The sequence below is a fragment of the Oryzias latipes genome, chromosome 11 (assembly GCF_002234675.1).
Source record: "Oryzias latipes chromosome 11, ASM223467v1".
Taxonomy (NCBI): domain Eukaryota; kingdom Metazoa; phylum Chordata; class Actinopteri; order Beloniformes; family Adrianichthyidae; genus Oryzias; species Oryzias latipes.
Genome location: NC_019869.2, coordinates 3,528,540 through 3,552,697, shown reverse-complemented (window position 1 = coordinate 3,552,697; position 24,158 = coordinate 3,528,540). Strand labels below are relative to the sequence as shown.

General features: G+C 41.8%; 1 protein-coding gene across 2 annotated transcripts in view; it reads right to left on the bottom strand.

Moving 5' to 3' along the window:
* The window catches only part of LOC101155942 (glutamate receptor ionotropic, kainate 5), a 250,105-nt gene that overhangs the window by 31,095 nt on the left and 194,852 nt on the right, over positions 1 to 24,158 (bottom strand). For both annotated transcript variants that reach the window (XM_023960344.1, XM_023960345.1), the window contains exons 11-13: positions 13,111 to 13,215; positions 9,089 to 9,196; positions 8,787 to 8,990 (exon numbers count right to left, since the gene is read on the bottom strand). In XM_023960344.1, coding sequence (XP_023816112.1) covers positions 8,787 to 8,990; positions 9,089 to 9,196; positions 13,111 to 13,215 — 417 coding nt within the window. The remainder of the gene's footprint in view (positions 1 to 8,786; positions 8,991 to 9,088; positions 9,197 to 13,110; positions 13,216 to 24,158) is intronic.

Here is a 24,158-nt window from a genome sequence, read left to right as displayed (position 1 = left end):
ATCAGTTACATTCCTTCTTTGATTTTTGTTTTCTCCCCATTGTTTGAATGGGGAAAAAAAAACAAAAAACTTTTTTTTTTAGGTTTCATCATTAGGTGGTCATCCCAACACCCCTAAACACTAACAAGTGCGGGTTTTCTGCATCCTGTCCACAATCCTCTTTTTTTTCTGAAATTAAACTCCTCATTTATCCTCAAAGTGGTGAAGTTTTAGATGAAAACTGTCTGTCTCGGCTCTTGTTTTACCCCACGTTTGGTGTGCTAAATGTCATTGTTCTCAGTAAGCCGAAAGCTGTGTTGATGCTTTTAATTGCCTTGAGGGGAGAGCTCGTTAAAGAAAGAGCTGTAAAAGGTTGCTGCTTATCATTCATTGATGAAAGGATCAGCGTGTGTGCAGCCCTCAACCGGAGGTAGAAGGACTTTGCAGGACCAAAGTCATGAAGTTTGTTTGATTACAAAAAGCTATTATTTCCTTTCACATCGCCCTTAAAAGAAATTTGAAATTAATTTTACTAATCATTTCTTAGCAAATAGGGATTAGACAGGAAAAAAAAGTTATCCTTTTATTATAAATCAGCCAGAAAACATTCCTGAAAACCATTATTACACTGTAAAGAAAAAAGGTATACAAGTATTTTATGGGGTTTCTCAAATGAAAATGTTACATTAAAAAAAGGTTTTAGTGTGTTTGAAAAGTCCTATAATTAAGGCAATTTACCAGAAAATCTCATTTTAATTGTGTTTTTACATTGAACTTAAATCTGTAAAAGGATTGCTTGACTTTAACAGCTAACTCTGAGAATAATAATGCAGCAATTATTTTTAGAGTGTGTGTAAACAGATTTAAAGTAAATTTTTACATAAAACCTTCAGTATTAGACCGTCCTTTCTTATTTTCTTCCTAACGACCTCTAATTAACTCAGTAATGATGAGAAGCAACTTTCTGCAAATTCTGTTGAGTTTCATTGAGTTTGCTTTAACCAAAACACTTTAGGAGGAACATAATGATTTAGGGAACTCTGTTAATGTACATTTTTAAACATTGGCTCCCATTATGGTGCTGATGCTTCTAAATGGTGTTGAGTTTTATTCTTAAATTAGCTAAGTGAACGATTTGAAATTGTAGCCTTTTTTCGGACATATTTTGAGAAGAATTTTTACATTATTGTGGATTTTCTTTGCCAAATATTGACTGAAATGGAAAAACTATGAGTTTTAAACACATACTGTATGCATTAACAAAATCTTTTCAAACTTGCTGATTAAAAACACTTCACAGAATGCATTATTTAAAGGTTAATCGCTGACGTCCTCATCTGATCTTCTGACAAGATGATGATGCTTGAAAGTTGAAGCCCCAGAAACACAGAAATGTGGGGAAATGCCACGAGGACCTACTGAAAGATCTGTTCTGTGGAAGATTGGAGAAAGCTTTTGATGCAAAAGCCAAAGACTTTGATGGCAAATTATTTTTTTGCTATTTTGGATCACCAGCTGTGAAAATAAAAGTCATGAATGTTTGACTTAATGAGCACTGTTGTCTCTTTAGGTTAATGGTGTTTTAACTTCTCATCATGATCAAGACATTTCCATGTCATTTCATTTTAATTTGATTCATTGCAAGACATCCCAAAAAAAAAAAGGATGAAAAGTTAAGAAAAAAAAGTCAAATGTGAAAAAAATGTTGGTTTATTTATTTATTTTTCTTCACTTTTAATATCAGTTTGATACTTTTTAATACTTTGCACTACATCAAATAACAGTCATCTAATGTTCCCGTTTTTCCCGACTTCATTAAGATGTTGTATCAAATAGTACATCCCAATTAGCAGAGCCAATTATTGAAATAATCGTGCATTTTGTGGCGCGAGCACCAAATGTGGCATGGATGTTCCTTAACCTTTGTGCTATCTTAGATGACCCCACCCTTACATTGACGTGTTCTCCCTACCATGACAAAGGTGGATAAAGGTGGAAAGATTTCATGTAATCCATGGACACCAGTGAAGATCACAAATCATTGAAGAAAAAAAGGTTCAGCGCACTGTCTAGTGGGTCTAGATGACCCAACTCCCAATGTTAAAGTGCCTAGGATAGCACAAGGGTTACGATCCCCTCGTTCAGAAAAGCATCTTAGCTACAAGAAAGTCCAAGATTTAAAATAAATATATAATATTAATATATTAGTATTCTATAAAGACTATATTTTGTGCATTAACAGCAGATATTGTTAAGACTGGCACAAACAGACGGAATAAAAATTAAGTGTATGGCCACCACCTTTACAAATGACAGCCATTTTGGCTGATGTAGGTTTATGAAATAAGGAATCCTAAGGTACATCCATGCCGAATTAGTTGCATGTGCCACAAAAAGCACGATTTCTCTAAAATAGAAAAATAACTAGAAAACCTGGTCCCCAAACATATGATTTAGTCCAGTGTTGGTTAATGTCAGTGTGTCATTTTAGTGAAATTCCATTACCTTGGCAATCCTTTCTCTGACAACTTCTGGTCTTTTTTTGACTCCTTTATATGCTTTTCACATTGAATTCTAGATTTATTTATTTTTTTGGCAGGTTAAAAAGACCTTTAGCGGCCTCAATAAACTTTAGAAAACTAGAAAAAGGGGAGTGACAGAAGTTGTGCAAGTTTATTCTAATGTTCTCTTAAAATATTAAACCAACTGACGATTTTCAGTAATACAAAATCCTACGGCTTGCGTAATAAACGCCAGTCCTTTTCTGTGGGTGGTGTTGCGTGAAGACAATGCATTTTTCTCCAAGCACCACTCCACAAAACTAAACTTTTCTAGCTAAAACAAGCAGAATGACTACAAAGTTGCGCGTTGCGTCTTGGTGAGGTCCTAGCTCTGAAAGAAAAGGTCCATTCATGCAGACACACACACGCAGGGGGAAAAGTGTGGATTTAACCTTGACTGGTAAACACAGCACAGAGGAAGTAAGGTTAAAAGAAAATCTCATTAAGTTTCAAGTTATGGAGACACAGTCTTCCTCAATGAAGCATTTATCTGGACCCCAGACACTTCCTTACTCTTTAATTAACATGTAATTGATTAACCATGATGCAGTTCTTCAGCAGATTTCACCCACTTTCATCAGACTCCCGGGCCTCGTGGAAGGAAAAGTTTGTTTGTGTGCACCAGCATGTGCTGGACGAGGGTAGCTTAGTTCAGTTCAAAAATTCAGCATTCACAAAAAAACAAAAAGACTAATTGTCTGTTAGTGTGTTTGTGTGTATGTGTGCTCAAACTGGGAGATCCTGCAGTGTAACTGAAAGAGCTGTGCATAATTAGTAGGAAAGAAAGCAGTTGATTAGCCTCTTAATGGCATATCTGTGTTCCCCATTTCTTCTTCCAGACAGACAGACTCATGCAGCCATTAGCCACAATCACCATTCTCATCCCCATTACGAGTTAGCTCTCCATCAATGTGTGGGTATCCTCTCCAATCGCACACTTCTGTGCCTTTGTGCTTGACCCCACAAATTCCATGTGTCTGTGGAACCTAAAGCTTTTTTTTTCCAGGATTGAGGTTAAGACTCCAGGTGAACACCTTGATTTTTGATGATATGGGTTAGAATAAATGCTTTAAGAAAGCATTATGCTAATAGAGCCTCCCCACAAGAGCACGGGGGTGTTTGTGCCTGTTGTAAGCTATATTGCTCAAGAGCTAGCAGTGGGACAAACAGCTGTGCAGTTTAATGTCTATTAGCTTTACACAGTGTTGAAATGCTAACACTTCTGTTTTCATTAGGATCCTCACTAGTAAACAGGGGGGGGGGGGGGTATGCTAATCTCCAAGAACTAAACATTGCTGTGGCTGTCATGTATGAATAAAAACAAGAAAAACACAGATTACATATTAAAATAAAGTGGAAAATGCTAATTTGTATGTCCAAGTCAGGTCTAATTGTTGTTAGCTGCAAACCAAACTTGCTTGCATCCTCAAATGGTTGATATTTCAAAGTTTAAAACCTTCCTAGGTGAGGGCAAGTATGTGTGGTCGTTTATGGCAAGATTATATATCGCCCCTCTCACCCTCCGCGGGTGGTTTCTCCTCCAAGCTTGGGTCCTCTACCAGAGGCCTGGGAGCTTGAGGGTCCTGCAGTATCTTAGCTGTTCCTAGCACTGCGCTTTTCTGGACTGAGAGGTCTGAGGTCTTTCCAGGTATCTGTTGTAGCCACTCCTCCAGCTTGGGGGTTACTGCCCCGAGTGCTCCAATTACCACAGGCACCACTGTCACCTTCACTTTCCAGGCTTTCTCCAGTTCTTCTCTGAGTCCCTGGTATTTCTCCAGTTTCTCATGTTCCTTCTTCCTGATGTTCCCATCGCTTGGCACTGCCACATCCACCACAACGGCTTTCCTCTGTTCTTTATCCACCACTACAATGTCTGGTTGGTTCGCCATTACCATCCTGTCAGTCTGGATCTGGAAGTCCCACAGGATCTTTGCCCTCTCATTCTCTACCACCTTCGGAGGTGTTTCCCATGTTGACCTTGGGGTTTCCAGTCCATATTCTGCACACATGTTCCTGTATATTATTCCAGCCACTTGATTGTGGCGCTCCATATGCTTTCCCTGCCAGCATCTTCCACCCTGCAGTTATGTGCTGGATTGTTTCAGGTGCCTCTTTGCACAGCCTACACCTTGGGTCTTGTCTGGTGTGGTAGATCTACACCTTGGGTCTTGTCTGGTGTGGTAGATCTACACCTTGGGTCTTGTCTGGTGTGGTAGATCTACACCTTGGGTCTTGTTTGGTGTGGTAGATCTGAGCCTCTATGGCTCTGGTGCTCAGGGCTAGTTCCTGAGCTGCCAGGATGAGTGCTTCAGTACTGTCCTGCAGGCCAGCCCTTTCTAGCCATTGGTAGGACTTCTTGATATCAGCCTCTTCAGTTATGGTCCAATTATAGGTATGCACCAGGGTTTGGCAGTGGAGATCACATCAGTGTGTGAATGTGTGTGCGTGGGTGAATGGGACTCTGGCTGTAAAGCTAGTTTTTATCCCATTATTACTACTTTTATTATTTTATTTATTTATTTCATTTTGTATTAATTTATCTATTTGATCTTGTTTTAGGAATTTACACTTTATTGTTAAAATTAATGTCAATATTCCTTATTTTAATGTTTTTATTGTTTATTTGTTCATTACTTTTGTCAGTACGTTTACTTTTTCATTCTCATTTATATTTTAATTTTTATTTCCGGTGCTTCCTAGTTTGGATCGGCTGCTGTTCAACTGCTGCTGCTCTAGATGGGGATCTGTGTGTGTCACCTATTAGGGATTCTGCATTTGGCTGGATATGAAGCAGTTCACACAGAGAAGGGTCCTAAATATTAGAATTTCCAACAACCAACATTTTGTTTTCGTGCTCAGCCTAATTCCCATTGTCTGTCCCCATCAGTTAGGGGGTGAGAGGTGTAAAAGGGGTGGGGGTTGTGTGTAGGTCTGGGGAGGGGACCATACTTTAATTTTCATGCTTGTTTTTATATATTATTTTGTTTGTTATGTTTTAATGTAAAGCACTTTGTGTTATGTTTTTATAGGAAAACAGCCATATAAATAAAGTAGGATTTGATTTGATTTGATTTGATTTGATTTGATTTGATTTGATTTGATTTGAATTGATTTGATTTGATTTGATTTGATTTGATTTGAAAGCACTTTGGGCCACAAGGTAGAAAAGTGCCATATAAGTATAGTCTATTTACCATCTATTAAGAAATATTATCTTTACTTCTTTGGAGTAACACAGAGATGGTTCTAATGAGCAGTTTTCTCAAGTCATGTGACAGAATTTATTTCATTGGGTGAATTCCTGAAAAGGGTCTTAAACATTTTATAAGTGCCGCACATAAACACATACACATCCTTATGCTCTTACATGCCTCTTATAGTTTTCATTATTGAAGCTTCACTACACCACTTTAATTAGACCCAATTTGACTTCAAATGAGCTACTTTTGCTGAGAAAGCAACTAAACGGGGAAAATTGGGCTTCAGCTTAGCCACTTAATACATTCCTGGCCTCTCTTTGTCTCTGCTGCTCAGGGCCGAAGAGCTTTTAGAGCTCCAACACTTGTATAATTGGCTTGTGTTGCAGTACAGGGTGTCATCACTGTCAGCTAATCAAAGCCCACGTCTTCCACCCTTCACCCCTGCCTGTTTCTATGACAACTATCGCTGAAGCAATGTTGCAGGAATCAATGATTGGTGCTTGGGCTTGTTTATTTGTGTTGCCTTTACATGCAAAAAAGATTGTTTATTGCAGTCACACTTCATTTGAAGACAGTTAATACTGTTGGTATTTTCCCTTCATTTCATTTCATTTTTTGCTTTTCTGTGTGATAGAGACAGTTAGATAGCTAAAGCCAAAAACACAGCAAAGTCCAAGAACACACACATAACAATGATCAGCAAGGAATTTTATGGAAGAAAAAAAAAGAGCCACACAACAAACAAGATTAAATAACCCATTAGGGACAGAGGAAAGAAATAGGTCTACCAGAGGAGAACTAAAAGTAGCAGCTTTATCTGCAGTGAACTAAACCTTGCAGGTTGTAAGAGGATGATTAAGGTGCAAATCGAGACAAAGTGTGTTGTGCTGGCTTACTCTGTACACTAATATAAAGGGTCTGCTAATATTTTGCGCCTTCAGAGACATTAGAAAACCCTAAAACCTGTTTTTTGTTGTGCAATACACCGTTTGAAACTGTTTTGTTTTACAATGATGACTCAGTTATTTTTGAATATGTTGCTCATTTACAGTACTTTTTGGAGTATAAGTTATTTGTCTTTTGTCGTGGTCTGGCCAAAATAGCTCTTTATACTGAGGTGCGGCGTAAAAAGTTTTTTAAAAAAAAGGCTATATCCCTCCGACAACCACTAGAGACTGTGGGTGCTTGTGTCAGTATTTGGAACTGACAGCAATGCAGAGGAAGAAGCACTACTCAGTCAAGCTATGCTCACACCAGGGATGTCTGGTGCATTCAAAAACACTCTGCGCGTGGGTTTTTGAATGCACCTTTAGCTTATGGTGTTCACACAGGACTGTAGCTTTTTGTCAAAAGCATATCCGGTAGCATATCACAAGCATATATCACAGTTGGAGGAGGCTTGGTGCAAGTCACGTGAATCTTGCGCCAGGCTTTTCCTTTCACAGCTCTATTCCGATATGTGAAAAACTTGATGTAATATAATACTGGTCGGACACAAACCGCAAATATTATTCTCTCCTTCATAATCGATTTTTAACTGGTGGGCCCTTTTTTTTTTTTTTTTTAAAGGACGATACCCATGCGTCACTACCAAAGTTGAGTCATTGATTGCTCAAAGTTCAACTGGTTTAACTTTTAATTGCTGCAAGTTTTGTACGTAGATTCCCCAAAAACAGACTTAAACATTTACGTAGCAACATGTGATCATGAGAGTTTTGAATGCGGAAGCCTGAAACGGGCCTAAATAAAATTTTATTAGATGTGGTTATGCGCTTATACGCATGTTTCCGAGCCTGGTGTGGACGTGGCATTGCAACATACTGATTTAATGATTTGAAGTGATATAAAGAGTCTGACTTGTTAGCATGGTCTTTATGCTATACGTATCCAAATAATTGTTTGCTACGTTATACTGGATTCCTGCTATATTTAATGAAGCTAAATAAGCATCAATATGTTAAGATAGATATTCCGACTATTGTTATCTATTCTGTTATTATGATTTGCCTTTACAGATAAAATACCTGTTTATGTTCCCATATTTGTTCAAAACAATTCTCAGAAATGTGCAACTTATATATGATTTTTTTCTTCTTTATTATGCATATTTTGGCATCTGCGACTTATACTCCAGAGCGACTTATAGTGTGGAAAATACGATGCATAAATGAGATCATTTTAACTTTGTTTTTTGCTGATTACGCCTTTTTTTTGTTTCCAGGTTTTGTTTTTATTGCACGTGGCAATGGGATCTTCTGTAAGTGTTTAGAGATGAAAGCCTCAGGCAGAAATGAGAAAATGAACAGGTGTGGAACCCAGGAGATTTTCTTTTAGGAAAGCAAGCCTTACAGATTGAAGGGAAAAGTGGCTACCCAGAAGGGGACCAAGAAGAATAAAAAAGAATATTTATAGGAAAAAAAGCAAATAAAAGTTACACTTTCATTTTTCAAATTATTAATATTATTGACCTATTTTACTTGTCATGCCCACATTATCTGTTTTAAAAAATATAAATGTATTTCTTTGTGCTCCACAACATTTGTTAAAAAAAGAAGAAAAAACTGCAGAGCAAACATAAAACCAGGGGTTCAATGATATAAAGACAATTGTGCGCTTTTGTGACTCTGACCCATGGCACAAACACAAAATGAAAATGAACACAAGAGTTAAAAATAGATTGATTAAACAAAGCAGTGTGGCTTGAAAAGAAGTGGGTAGAAGAAAAATCATTCTTTTTTGTAACACTCCTCTCAGTTCATGAAGATTTGTTGTATGTTTACTGGAAGTAAGTCATTGCAAAAAATCATAAATTTTGTTCTGTTAAGATTGAGTGAGAGTGTATTCATGTTGAACCATTGTTTTTAGCTTCCCTAACTCTGTGTTTACTGTTTTTAGCCTGTTACACATCCTCTCATAGGCTGCTGGTATTATTTTTCACTGACTTCTTGTAGTCAAGAAATGCAGTTTAGATGTGTTGAAGACTATGACAAAGGGACATATTTAGACTTTAAATGTTAGGGTTTATATTCAGCAGGTCTCTTCTCACCCTGTCGATCAGCTCTCCCACCATGCCCGTCCAGCTGCCGTTAGGTTCTGGAGCTCCGTAAAGCCCGTCGTCCACCAGCTTGATTTTAAAGGAGAACTTGAGGATGCCTGCCAGCTCCCTCAGCATGTCCACGCAGAAACCCTCGTACTGATCGTTACCCTGGTAGTCCTGGTAGTTCGACTTGCGCATGACGTAAGGGTTTTCCTGTTGGGGGGACAGAAAGGACACAGAGGATAACCTGTAACTCTTGAAGCTACAGTGGGTCATGTATTTCACTTATCTATTATTTGAGGTTGTGTTACCAGTATTGTGGTGACAATTAGTGACTTGTTTGCCAGTGTCTGTGATGCGTTCAGGTCCAGGGAAGTGGAGTTCATGACCAACGTGTTGTTGGAATACCAAGTCCCAATCTGTAAAGAAAAAAAGAAAGATTATTTAAAAATGAATTAAATTACAGTCATTTTTTATTTTTTCCACCCTTCACCCCTTTAAGAATTTAAAAACTTTAAAACATATTTTAGAGTTAAATATTTCCAGACAGAACTTTACCAGGATATTATAGAAAGGTTCTAGAAAGAACCTATTGTTTACAACAAACTGAGGATAACATAATTAAGTGTTTGGAAGAAGCTTTGCTTTCTGATAACCTTTTCCAGACCACTGACAGGTCTGTCAAAACCTAACCCTGTGTGAAATCACCTTTTCTTCCTAAATCTGACAGAAACAATGAAGTTTCAAATGCTCTCGTCTCTCAAATAGCCAGTGGAGGCTGGACTTCATGGAGCACCATGCTGATCCATTAACGTCGGAACCGTCACCGTGGAGGGAAAATAACAGACGGTCTTTGGACAACTGTAACTCTTTGACTGTTCACGCAAATCATGTTAATCCATGTTATTCTGACATGAAGAAAAAGCAGCTTTGCATCAATAGGCAACACTTTAAGTGTTGTGTTTTCCACTTCAGTCAGCTGGTATAGGCTGAATGTGTAAACACTTCACTACTGTGAAGTGTGCATGTCAGTGCAAAGCTGCTTTTCCGAGCTTTCAAATCCGTTGGAATGACATTAATTGCGTAAACGGCTATAGATTTCTGGTAATTTTAGATAGAGTGTTGCATACTGGTGCAAAGCTGCTTTTTCCCACGTTAAAATAAGCAGGTTTCGTAAATGATTGCGTTCATACTTCACAACGGAAAAGTGTTGCAAATCAACACAACATTGGTTTTTTAGAATCCAGTTGAATTATGTTATTTGCATCAATGATTGAAGAGTTACGGTAATTTGTTGCTTTACGTTAAACTACTGTAAAGTGAGAGCGCAAAGCTGCTTTCTCTGCTGTAGTATCTGGTGCGTAAACAGTTAAAGTAATTTTAGGTTAAGTGTTGTGTATCGGCCTAGAAGCTGTATTTCGCTGGAGTCAGAATCAACTTGTTAACATACTTTACTACCGTAAAGTATTACAGTATAACTAATTAATACTGTAAAGTGATACAGTATAACACTGTAAAGTATTACAGGGCATATTTGCACAAAGCTGCTTTCTCTGCTTGAGTATCAGTAGAATTGCGGTAATTCTAAAGACGGCTAAAGAGTTATTTATGTTGGCGGCGCAAAGCTGCTTTTCCCCACATCAGAATCCGTTGCAATTAGGAATTACAAATAGTTACCTTTGTTCAAAGAATGTCAACTCTGGAGCTAAAGCTCTTGTGTCTAAGGGAAGTTCCGTTTTTGCCCGTCAAACTAACTTTTTACGTTCAAACATTTTTTTAATACTTTTGGGTGTTTTGTTTTTTTCTGTCTCCATTCATGCTGGTTGTGTTATAATCTATTCCAATTAGAGTAGAGCTTGAATGTATGCATTTTTAGAGGCACCTTTTTTTGATTGGCAGGTGGCTCGATTCAATAGAACCTTTGCCTTATCTTGGCTAATTAGCCATTTCTGACACTTGGACAAAGCAAACTCTGGCTAAATGTTGCACTCTAGGCGTCATTTTTGTTATTTTCATCCTATCAAAGATGTCAGAAATGACTTATTTACTGTATAAATGTGTATGGTTTGAACCCAGGTGAATTGAAGTCTTTTGAGCAACTTTCATCAGTTCTTAAATCCCTGTTTACCTACAGCTCACACTGTACATTATGCCCCATCGTCCCACCAAAATGCACTTCTCATCATTTAAACATTGTCCACAATAAGTCATTTCTATCACAAACTGTTTCTTTTTTCCGTTTCCTCCTATACTCACAAACTCGTTCCGAGTACATGGATGCTCTTCTACACTTGTTCCCATTCATCACTTACTTTACTCCATCTCCATCCATTTTCCCCTTCCGTCCTCCAGCTGTTGCGCTTTCCTTATGCAGTATTTCATTTATTACATCCCTCTAAGCCACATTCCCTCTTCATCCTGTCAGCCAGTTCTTTCTCTCAAGACACTCTTGCCGATCCATTCATCTGATGTTCTCTTTCCTTTATCTTTTCCTTAGTTAGAAGCTGTCTGGGCTCTGCAGTCCAGGCAGACTCACATGAGATGCCACCCTCTGCAAGATGCCCAGACAGGCAGTCGAACTCCAATTCATCATTCACGATGATATAGCCTCTGAGTGTAAGAGTGTAATTTTATGGACCTTCTGGTTCTTTAGAGACTTTGCTCTTGAAAAGAAGCAGATCATATATGGATAAAACAAAAAGGGTGCAATGTAATATTTAAAATATTGCCGTTTGCTGCTGAGAAAGCACAATTTCTTTTGACAGCTCAGACAAGAGCAAATGAAGGAAAACCATGCGGAGTCAAAACAACAGAGAAAGGCAGAGGACAAAGGGCCCGACAAATCATTCATGAAGTTTCATGAAATTAGCCCGAGGAAGTTGAATAATGTTCCTAGCAGAGTCAATAATTAAAATCAATGAAATTGGACCTGGTTCCTCCACATTCATTCATGTTAAATAAGGCCACATGTTCTTACTCATGCATACAAATCTCTTCTCATCTGCAGCAAACGTCCTACACGCCTTTAGATCATCCCTCTGCAGATCATATGTGATTCTATTGGATTACTGTGTTATCATTCATTAGGTAGACATTTAATGTTGATTAAAGTTTTCTGTCAACTCTTTCATTTCCAAGGCTGCAACGTCTCCATTGATGAGACAGTGGTTGTGTCCAATACAGGCCGTTGGCCGGTTTTCAGGATGTCCGGATTTACGATTCCAAAATTCACACCTTGAAAATTTCCACTAAGTCTCTGCGAACTAACACCAAACTGCTTTGCGTTTAAATAATTTGTAATTTAAAAAAATACGTATTTTCATTTATTGTTCATAAATCATCCAAAAATTTGTCATCATAACACACTAGATTTCTAACTAGTCTTTGTAAAAGGCCACAAAAACATGGTAAAAACACCATTTTCATTGGAGTGTCTCTTTAGATAAAATCCAATTAAGCTTTTTTTGCAACTAATATAGTATTAAAAGGAGCCTAATTTAGACTACTAATTAAAAAAAATCTAATATTTAACAATCAGGTTAATAAAAAAATAACAAAACCATCTTATGACTGGGTGAAAGTCTCAGTGAAGCAGAAAGTCATCATTTTTATTCTCAATGTTATTCATGCTTAATAAAAATGTTTCAGCTTTATTGAATCAGTTGCTAACACTTTTTTTTTTTTTTTTAATGATGAAAGGTTGTAATATGTGGGATTCTTGATGCTCAACTAACTAAATCAGAGGTGGGCACTGAGGGCCGCATTCCTGCATGTTTTCCAACATATCCTGCTCTGGCTCCTGATTGGCTGGACACACCTGAACCAGGTAATCAGCCATAAGTAGGAATATCTGGAAACCCTGCAGACACACCGGCCCACCAGGCCTGGAATTGCCCACCTCGATATAAATGAATAGCATGCTGAAATCAAGTGGAAATCAGTGGCACAGTTTTGCACACTTACTTATCCCCCCAGGCTTCAGAAACCATCTGACCTTGAGTTAACCACAGATGAAAACTGACATTTTAATGTTAACCTGAGATAATAAACCAGCACCACACCCCTCGGGGAGAAACTTCTAGTTTAGTCTGTATTGACAGAAGAACTGCAGAGGAGTTCAGAACCTTCCAACTGAGTTGTTTCTGGATTTCACGCATGGCAACAGTTGCCTCAAAGTTGCAAGACACAATCGGGAGCAAGGTTTCTGTGGAACTAATTACTGCACCATCTCCATGTTCAAAGAAAGGAGACATTTGCATTTCATTATTTGCATTTACTTAACACCACTTTAGTCTTTCGACTCCTCTTTACTCGACTTTGTCAGAGTTCTGACCTCTTTGTACCCGGCTGGGTGTTTTTCTAAGATCTTCAGGGTGTAATTGGTCCTCTGGCCTTTGCTGTTGAACTCGATGTGACCTGTGAGGCCGTCATACTCCACCTGATGAGAAAGAAAAACAAGCTGTTTTAAAGGAAACAAACAGACAAACGTGGAGAATAGGCTATCTGTAATTTCCATACATGTACTGTATATTTAGACATCAACCTGATAGTAGGGTTGTGCCGATGGACGATATCATCGTCCATCGTGATGGGTGACTGACATCCCGATGGAGAGACCACCATCGTGATGCCACGCCCCCGCCACGTTGCGCGTCGACACCATAAGCCGCGGTTACATGTGCAAAATATCTTGATGGGATCAATGGTCGGATTAGAATCCAACCGTGTACATGGGCCCAGAAAAATGTTTTCAGAATATAAAAACGTTCACTAAGGTCACAATTTCGGTCGGAATAAATCATTCGCACACGCGCAGTATTCGCACATGCGCAGTTTGAAAACCGGAAGAGGATACAACTTCCGCCGAGCGGCTTTTTTTCCAAACTTTATTGAAGGTAACAATTCAATACAAAACGATAACAGCGGCGAGCAGCTATATACATTGACATGTCAGCTCGGTAAAATACGAGACGATCTTCTAAACGTGCTTTTAATAATGTTACGGTTATTATCAAACACCTGTTCGCTCATCATTTGAATTTTAATCCGTGTGGTCAGTGCTTTTTCTGAACGTAGCCAGGATTAGCAGTATGCTAACACGGGCTAACAACATTAGCTTTGGGTGGCGCTGCATCCTGTGAATAACATCAGCCTTTATTTAGTCGGGACACGACTGGAAACACAAATCCACGTGATTGATTGAATGTTTTCTAAGGACTGAGCGAAATTTCTGCTTTGAAGCTCAAACCGCTGTGTGTCTGCTGACGATCCGAACTGTGCTCAGACACACGTTTAGACCCGGTTCTGTGTTTGATAGCTCGTACCCCTAGAGCTGCGGGACGGATCGCAGTCTTAAATCTCCCACACATACCGCTCATGTACCCCCCCCCCCTTCCCATCAAACATAAAGCTGTAAATCCGCCCTCCGCCGGTCCACTTCGCTAGTTAAGTGCAGGAGCGGACAACTTCTTTTCTATTTTGCTTGTTACTTTTTCTGTTAAAGTCACTTCCCTCAGTTTATACTGGATCATCGCGGATTAACCATTAGTTGGGAAATAAAATGAAAAAAGCAAAATAACGAATAGCAGTTATATAAGAACGAAAAATGTAAAGATACCCCCCCCCCCCGACGATGTCATCGTCCATCCCGATGGTTGACAGCAAACATCGTCAACGGCCAAATTAGGGGACATCGCCCAACCCTACCTGATAGCATCAGAAACTACAGGTTACCTGTAAAGTGGTTGGTACATCTTACTCCATATATATCAAATGTTTTAATTTCATTTTCTAACAGCTTAGCTTTCAAAAATAAAAGAGGAGCAAAAAGAATTTGTACTCGTAAAATATAATCAACATATTTTTATTGGATTGATATTGTAGTGAAAACTTAGTTGTAGTTATTGCTTTTTTTGATGAAAGAAAATGAAATTAAAATTACATTTCTGACTACTTCTTCATCCATTTGTAGTGAATCAGGGGCAGAAGAAAAAAAGCCGTCTGAAAAATAGCATATTTGTGATGTAGAAAATAGACTGGATGGACCACAAGCCCCCTGCTCCGCCCTACAGCTGACAGTTTCACCCTCAGAAGATGGTCAGAGTGGGTCTTTATTGTTAAAAGGATTCAAATTCACTTCTTGGCTTCACGTCTTCTTTATTCCAACGCCATCAACAACCGACAACCACGTCTCTACTTCCCCTCCCTTTTTCCCTTTCACAATAAGAGCACATATGTGCAACTACCATAAAACAAGTAAAGACATATTTATTTAACAGTTCCTGTATTTATAACTTAACATTTATGTCTCCAACCTTAAAAAGGAGTCACTTTGACTTTCAAATTTTCTTTAAGGTTTTGTTCTTAAAGCAAATCAGAACAGCTTAAGGATTCCCCAGCTGATACCGGCTTTTGTTTGCTGTGTTCTGTAATTTTTTTTCTGACACGAGATTATTATAGATACTGTTTGTAATGTAATGTATTTTTGTTTCATTAATATTAAATGATGCTTTAAGAGTCTTACACTGCGGACGGCCTGAGATGAAAAGCTTTCTAAATCAAGTGTGACAATAACTTGAACTATGCATCAAACCATATAAAAACGCTTTGGTTTGCAATACTTTATTTCAAATGTTTTTTTGTTTTGTTGTAGTTTTGTTTTTCACTCCTGTATTGTGAATCTTTCCTGCAGCGTTGGGGGGCGGTGGGGGGGGGGGGGGGGATGGGTAAGAATGAACTGCTGGAGAGTCTGCAACAAAAGCGACTCTTAAGCTTAGCTCCATTTTTGTCATGGTGCCTGGCAGACTCCTCCCCCTCCAGCCCTGCCTGCTCTTCTCCCTGATTGCCACCAGCTGACTTCACTCACCTCATTTGCCATGCTGCTTAAAAGGAGACCTCACTCATCAGTTCGACGCCAGTTCGTTGCCCATTATGGTGACTAAGCCTGGTTCACAGTCTAAGCTCTCATGCTCATGCCTTGCTCCCAGCCTTGCACTAACTCTTGCTCCTTTGTCTCAGGATACCCACATCTCACGAGTGACGTCAGCACTGCCTTCCACTCTGTGGCTCTTGGGATCATCTGAAGACCTCCCGGATCACACTCACCGCTTTAAGCCCTCCAGCCACGCCATCAGCCGCCGTCAAGACCGGACCTCATTCATCCACAACTACTACCAGCTTTGGAGAATCAATAAATCCTTTCTCACCAAATACTCACCTGTCTTTCCTCTGGGTTCCAGCATCTGGGTTCTCACGCCTTGAGCGTCATGACAGAACGAACTGGCCAAACTCCGGACCCAGCTGACCCAGAAGAACTTCGCTACGCCATCAATCAGCAGGGTATCGCCCTGGACTGCCAAACCGACGCCTTGTCGCAAGTGGCTACTGCCCAGCAGGAACTTTTTCGGCGTTTGGATGGCTTAACGCAATCACTAATGGATCTCTCAGGTCAGATGGCTCCCCCCGCAGCAGCTCCCTCTGCTTCCGGTGTCGTCGCTGCTTCCGCCTCCGCTCCCTCGCCTGAAAACTTCCGCCCACAGCCCGAACCATATTACGGTGACGTCGAAGCCTGTGGGGGTTTCCTTCTCCAGTGTCGCCTGCTGTTTCAGCAAGCCCCAAGGTATTATAACTCCGATCTTGGCAAAATCACCTTGATCATTAATGCTCTCCGTAACAAAGCTCTGCAGTGGGCCCAGGCGTTTCTGGCCATACATCCTGTCGCACATCTAACTTATGATCGTTTCCTGGAGGAATTCAAGCTGGTGTTTGACCAACCTCGCAAACAGGAGGAAGCCGCACGTAAGCTCCTCGCCCTCAAACAGCATAACCGATCAGTCAGCGATCATGTCATTGATTTTAGGATACTGGCGGTGGAGGCAGGCTGGACAGACCCAGCATTACGAGGGGTCTTCTACCAATCTTTGAATGAAGCCATAAAAGACCACCTGTGCTCACAACCGGAAACCCATTCATTTGAGGAACTCGTCACTGCTGCCCTTCGCTCAGACACACGTTTACGTGAGCGACAACACGAGAGACCTCCGCCTACTCGCAAGAACTCATCTACTCCTGTTCAAGGTACTACATCACACGTTCCACCAGTGATTCCAGCTGAACCCCCCCACAGCCTATTGGACGAACCAATGCAAATCGGCCATTCTAAGCTCTCTGCAGAGGAAAGACGGCGCCGACGGGCCGAGGGGGCGTGTTTTTACTGTGGACAGTCAGGACACCAGGTACACCAGTGCAGTTTACGTTTAAACTCACAAACCCCCCCGCTAGAAGACAGGCCACGGGCAGGTACCTTCAGGTCATGCCCTAAAGACTTTCTTCAAATCCCTGTCAAGCTATGTCATGCCTCTGAAACTTTGGACCTCCACGCCTTAATTGACTCTGGTGCAGAACAAAACCTTATTGACCATAGTATTGTTTCTCGTCTGTTTTTGCCCACTGAACTTCTTCCTTCGCCGGTTAAAGCGGCTGGGTTGGGAGGTCAGCAGCTTTCTATCATTACGCATAGCACCAAACCTATTCTACTGGTTTCTTCCGGAAATCATAGGGAATTCACCCGGTTCTTCGTTACTCGTACCCCCCAAAATCCTGTGGTGCTGGGGTTTTCCTGGCTCCAACGTCACAACCCACAGTTTGATTGGGTGCGTCGTCGTATCACTGGTTGGAGCGAGTTTTGTCTCGCTAACTGCCTGCAATCTGCTATTCCGCCTGTCAGCTCTTCCCCGTCTAGCTCCCCGGAAGAAATTGATCTCTCTAAAGTACCTAGTTGTTATCACGACCTCCGCGCTGTCTTTAGCAAAACTAAGGCCGGCACCTTACCCCCGCACCGGCCTTACGATTGTTCCATCACGCTACTCGATGGTGCACCTCTCCCTAAAGGCAGACTGTTTAATCTTTCCGGTCCTGAGAAAGTAGCTATGGAGAGTTACATCCAGGAGGCGCTTTCTTCTGGACACATCCGTCCCTCGTCCTCACCAGTCGGGGCGGGGTTTTTCTTCGTTGAGAAGAAGGATAAAACCCTCAGACCCTGCATTGACTATAGAGAACTTAATCAGATCACTGTTAAGGATAAATACTCTCTCCCTCTGATTAGTTCTGTTTTTGATTCCATTCAGGAAGCTCGCATCTTCTCTAAACTTGATCTGCGCAACGCTTACCACCTCGTTCGAGTTAAGGAAGGTGACGAGTGGAAAACTGCCTTCAATACCCCTCTTGGCCACTATGAATATCTGGTTATGCCATTTGGGTTGACCAACGCTCCTGCCGTCTTTCAACGTCTCGTTAATGACGTTCTTCGGGACTTCATCAACTGGTTTGTTTTTGTATACCTCGACGATATCCTTATCTACTCCAAAAACCCTGAGCAACATCCTGAACATGTTCGGCAGGTTCTACAACGTTTATCTGAGAATCATCTCTTCGTCAAAGCAGAGAAATGTCAATTCCATGCCACAGTAATCCCCTTCTTGGGTTATATATTTGAGGCAGGCAGCATCCGTCCTGACCCGGTAAAGATCGAAGCTGTCTCCAAATGGGAACCCCCTAACTCCCGAAAGAAACTCCAACAGTTTTTGGGGTTCGCCAATTTTTACAGGCGGTTCATCCGTAATTACAGTGCCATTGCCGCCCCCCTGACTAAACTCACCTCCATTGCTCGGGCTTATCATTGGGATTCCTCTGCTCAAAAAGCCTTCGACACCCTCAAAAGTCTCTTTGTCTCCGCTCCCATCCTGATTCAGCCCGATCCCACCAGACAATTTGTAGTCGAAGTTGACGCCTCCGACTCTGGCATAGGGGCCGTCCTGTCCCAACGTGAGGAGACATCTGGCAAGCTCAAGCCCTGCGCCTACTACTCCAAGAAACTTACTCCCGCGGAGCGCAACTACGACGTGGGCAACCGTGAGCTCCTGGCTATTAAGTTAGCACTCGAAGAGTGGCGTCATTGGCTGGAGGGTGCGGTCCACCCATTCATTGTCTGGACTGATCACAAGAACCTCTCATACCTCCGTTCCGCCAAGCGTTTAAATTCTCGTCAGGCCCGCTGGTGTCTATTTTTTGACCGGTTCAACTTCACTATTACATACAGACCTGGAAGCCGCAATATCAAGCCGGACGCCCTTTCCCGGAAATACAGCTCTTCTGACGACCAGGATAACACTATGGCCACCATCATACCTCCCACCTGCATCATTGGAAGCCTCACCTGGGATATCGAAAATAAAGTCCTCCAGGCACAAGGTGAGGATCCTGGTCACCCGGTTCCCCCTGACGGCACTCTTTATGTTCCCCGGTCTCTCAGGTCCGACGCTATCACATGGGCCCATGCCTCACGCATTGCCTGCCACGGAGGAGTCACCAGGACCATCAACCTCCTCCGTCGGCGGTTCTTTTGGCCTACTATGAGGAAGGACGTGAAGGAGTACGTTGCCGCCTGCACCACCTGCGCACGCTCAAAGTCCTCGAACTCACCTCCTTCTGGCCTTCTGCATCCTCCGTCCATTCCCTGCCGCCCTTGGTCCCACATTGCTCTGGACTTTGTCACTGGTCTCCCACCTTCACTGGGTAACACTGTCATTCTCACAGTCATCGATCGATTCTCTAAATTTGTCCACTTCATTCCGCTCCCACAGTTACCCTCAGCCACTGAAACCACAGAGATCCTCACCCAGCACGTGTTCCGTCACCACGGGATCCCGGCTGATATCATCTCTGACCGGGGCCCTCAGTTTATCTCCCAGGTGTGGAAGGCCTTCTGTGGTGCTCTGGGAGCCACCATAAGCCTCACATCTGGGTACCATCCTCAATCGAATGGCCAAGCAGAGAGGGCAAATCAAGAACTTGAAACCATGCTCCGTTGTCTCGCCGACCAGAACTCATCCGACTGGTCCAGGTACCTCGTTTGGGCAGAATACGCCCACAACACTCACCCATCCTCTGCTACAGGATTGTCCCCGTTCGAGGCTGCTCTAGGCTACGCACCACCTCTGTTCCCTTCACACGAGCTGGATCTCGCTGTTCCCTCTGTGCAAGAACACCTCAGCCGCTGCCAGGACACATGGCATCGTACCAGGGCAGCACTGCAACGTACCAGGGAGAACAACTGTCGTTCAGCTAACCGTCACCGGGTGGAGGGACCCACCTATCATCCTGGGCAAAAGGTCTGGCTCTCCTCTCGCAATATTCCCATTCATGCCACTTCTCGCAAGCTTGCCCCCCGTTTCATAGGTCCATACACCATCGACAAAATCATCAATCCCGCCTGTGTTCGCCTCCGACTCCCAGCTGCCCTCAAAATTCATCCTTCGTTCCATGTCTCGCAAATAAAGCCTGTGATGGACAGCGCTCTGTGCCCGCCGTCCGCTTCCCCTCCGCCCGCCCGGCTCATTGACGGCGCCCCGGCTTATACCGTCAGCCGGATTTTGGACATCCGTCGCCGGGGTCGTGGCCATCAATACCTCGTGGACTGGGAGGGTTATGGTCCGGAAGAACGCTCGTGGGTCTCCCGTTCTTTGATTCTGGACCCTACCCTCATCTCTGACTTTTTCCGTTCGCACCCGGATCGGCGCCCCGGACCGCCTGGAGGCGGTCGTTGAGGGGGGGGTACTGTCATGGTGCCTGGCAGACTCCTCCCCCTCCAGCCCTGCCTGCTCTTCTCCCTGATTGCCACCAGCTGACTTCACTCACCTCATTTGCCATGCTGCTTAAAAGGAGACCTCACTCATCAGTTCGACGCCAGTTCGTTGCCCATTATGGTGACTAAGCCTGGTTCACAGTCTAAGCTCTCATGCTCATGCCTTGCTCCCAGCCTTGCACTAACTCTTGCTCCTTTGTCTCAGGATACCCACATCTCACGAGTGACGTCAGCACTGCCTTCCACTCTGTGGCTCTTGGGATCATCTGAAGACCTCCCGGATCACACTCACCGCTTTAAGCCCTCCAGCCACGCCATCAGCCGCCGTCAAGACCGGACCTCATTCATCCACAACTACTACCAGCTTTGGAGAATCAATAAATCCTTTCTCACCAAATACTCACCTGTCTTTCCTCTGGGTTCCAGCATCTGGGTTCTCACGCCTTGAGCGTCATGACAATTTTCTGTGTTTCCTTTAAAAATCACACCAAGCAGCATAAAGTACCACTGTCTGACATTTCCATGCTTCTCGACCAACTCTGCAAAAAAAACCTACAACACTAAAGCTGTAATATATTTGACGTTAACTGAGCATTTGCACTGTAACAGATCTGTAAACATTCAGATGCTGACATTACAAATGGTTGTCTGGTTTCTGTTTGAGTCAACACTAAAGGGTGTTAATTCATTGATGACTTAGATAAAAAAAAATACAAATAAAAAAGTAAAATGCTAACATGAACACGCACAAACTCACAGAGGCAAAACGATGTAGACTGGAAATGGAGAGCAAAAATGGAGACGGCTCATCAGATCACCAACAGAGCTGCTAGAATATACATGCAAGCAGAGAGCCTTGTGTGCTGCACGGTCAGTCGAGCATGCATTTTGCTCCACGGTTCATGCGAGTTATGTGCTGTCGGGTGCACGCACGCAGCATGAATGAGTGTGTCCGTGTGCACGACTCAAGATGAATTACGTTCCCAAAAAGCTGGAGTGAGAGAGACAGAGAGAGGAAGAGAGGTCCCTGGTTGCTGCCAGATACAGAGGAGGGATGATGAAGTGATGCACTGCGAGCTACCAAAACAATATGGAGGGAAAGGCATCATCAGTGGACGGAAAAAACAAAACCTGGCAGTTACAAACAAGCGACGTGAGCAACGAGAATGAATCATATGAGAAAGAAAATGAAAGGAAAGCAATAGATGCCAGAGACACCAACCAAAAGGATCAAATCGGTTCTAGCATGAGTAGAAAAAAAAAACAATAAATATCCCTGAGGATTTGGCTATAGGAAAGATATCAAATAACTGGACAAAAATATACATTTATTTTCCAAAAGAACAAAGTCCATGAAAAAATGACTTCTTGGAAGAAAAAAAAATCCACAAATGCAAATCAAAGATGCAGCAATGAAAAAAACAAACTTTAGTAAGTCAAAATTTCTACAAACAACTATGGGAGGGGTCTGCAACCTGAGGCTCCGGAGCCACATGTGGCTCTTTTACCCCACTGTTGTGGCTCTCTGGTTACAGACGATTACTTCCTTTTACCTTGAAAAGTAACTAAAGCTGAAAAGTAAATAAGTAGCAGGTCGAATCTGAATTCTTCCTCTACACCCTAATACTTCTCCCTACCCCTCCAAGTGTAGGGCCATTTAAAGCTTTAGCAATGTCCGAACTTGTTCTTTTTTTTTCTAAAGGGGAGGAGTAGTGACTTTGGACTGGATATTCCTCCGCCCGATGGGTAATCCACGTTGTGCGGAGGAGAATTGCATATTTAAAGTGAGTGTGCTCTGAAGCACAGGGGTTTACTTTTCTGTTTTAGCATGACTTTTGAAAGATCTAAAATCAACGTTGCTATGCATTTTCTGAGCATCGGTGGCTACGAGCTAACATACCTCACCATCGACTATTCATGATGTCATTGAGGTCCGAATTTGTAGAAATTATTTTTCCATAACGCTCTGCTTGAAGGGATAAATGAAGGGGTAGGGAGAAGTTTTAGGGGAAGGGGAAGAATTCAACTTGAAAAAATGTTAACTAACTTAAATTTATTCAACTCATTTAGAAACATACAAGTCGAACTAAGACATGAAACATATTTGTGAGCACCGTTTACAGCAAAAAATCAATTGGAGGTCACTAAGTAAACCAGAGTTTAGGCTAACCAGACTATAAGGCAGTTGTTCTATAGTTTAACAAATTTATGGATTTCAAGTGCTTCTTGTGGTTAGAAAAAATACAGTAAGGGTCAATAAATTAGCTCTGGTTAGAACCCATGGTGACATCGGTGTAACAGAGAAATATCAGAAATGTTTTTCGTTGTCAACTTGGTTTGTGGTGTTTTTTACACTACAGTAAAACAAACTCTTCTTTTTATGAAATACTTTTTCTTATTATTGATGACATTACAATGCTTACTACATTTGCTGCATTGAGATTATTCTATGTGCCAAAGGGTGTTTTTCATTTGGAAGTGACTATTTACACGTAATCAGGGCGGGGTTAGGTTTACAGTTAGGGTTCAAATGCAGGCAGACACTGCAATTCAATTAAGTTTGATTTATGCAGCCCAATATTTACAACAGTAGTCATCTCAATGGGCTTCATAACGGTAATAAACGGTAATCATAAAGAACAAGTCATACAATACAACAGGTTATGGCTAAACTAAACCAAACAGACCAAAACACACTGGTCATCCCTGCCATTAGACCCTCCTTGTTGGTAAGAAAAAAACTAACTATGCGACTAACTACAAAAACGGATTCCGGAAAAAAAGAAGAAACCTCAGGGATGTCCACATGAAGGGGGGAACCTCTTCCAGGACGGACATGCGATGTACCAGAACTCTAAGAGAGAATTAGCTAACTCTAAAACTACATGTTTAGATAGTCGAGCAGATGAGCTTCATCCAGTAAGGGGGACGGATGGGGGCACGAGACAAGTCAGAGGAAGGGCCCACAACCAAGTGTAGGAGCAGGGAAAGCAATTTGCATTTAGGCCAACATGAATTTCCATCAGTTTTTGTTCTTGGTCGCACATAAATGCAATCTTTTTTGAAACGAAGCCATGAAAAGCTCTGTCTAAAGTTAAATCAAAAAATTCTCACCAAGCACTCTGTAACTTAGATTTTTCTGTGGGCTACCTGCATGCCCCGTACAGGTTTGCCCATTTTTTGCCGGCAGACAGTCAATGTCCATCTGTAAGGTCAGTTGTGACTACAGCCTAAGGCCTTTACACATGCTGCACAAAAGCTTATCATTTGCATAACCTTCTCAGCTCAGCCCCACTTTAAATGAAAGTGTCTGCCCTCCTTTAAGTAAGCATGTGTGCCATTTAAATTCTGCAGAGGAATCCTGCACGTATTTGCAGCTTAAATTGTCTCCACGAAGTGAGTTTGCCTCTTTCTCCTACAATTTATCAGCTCAGAGACATGAAGCTCCTTTACAATATGGAAGGAAATTGGTCAGGAACATCAATTCATGAGCCATTTAGACTGAACAAAAAAAGAAATAGATACGAAAGCTACACTAAAGGACATAGATAGTGAAAGTGAACTATTACCTCAAACAAGACGCTCCATTTTGCTGTTTTTTATTCCTCACCAAGTCTTTTCCTGCCAATGATGTTCAGATAAAATCTATACCAATGATGATTCTTTTTGTCTTTTAGGCAGCTAAGTAAGCAAAGAAAGAAAAAAGAATGCTTTACCATCAATGCGTCTTCCTGCTGGTC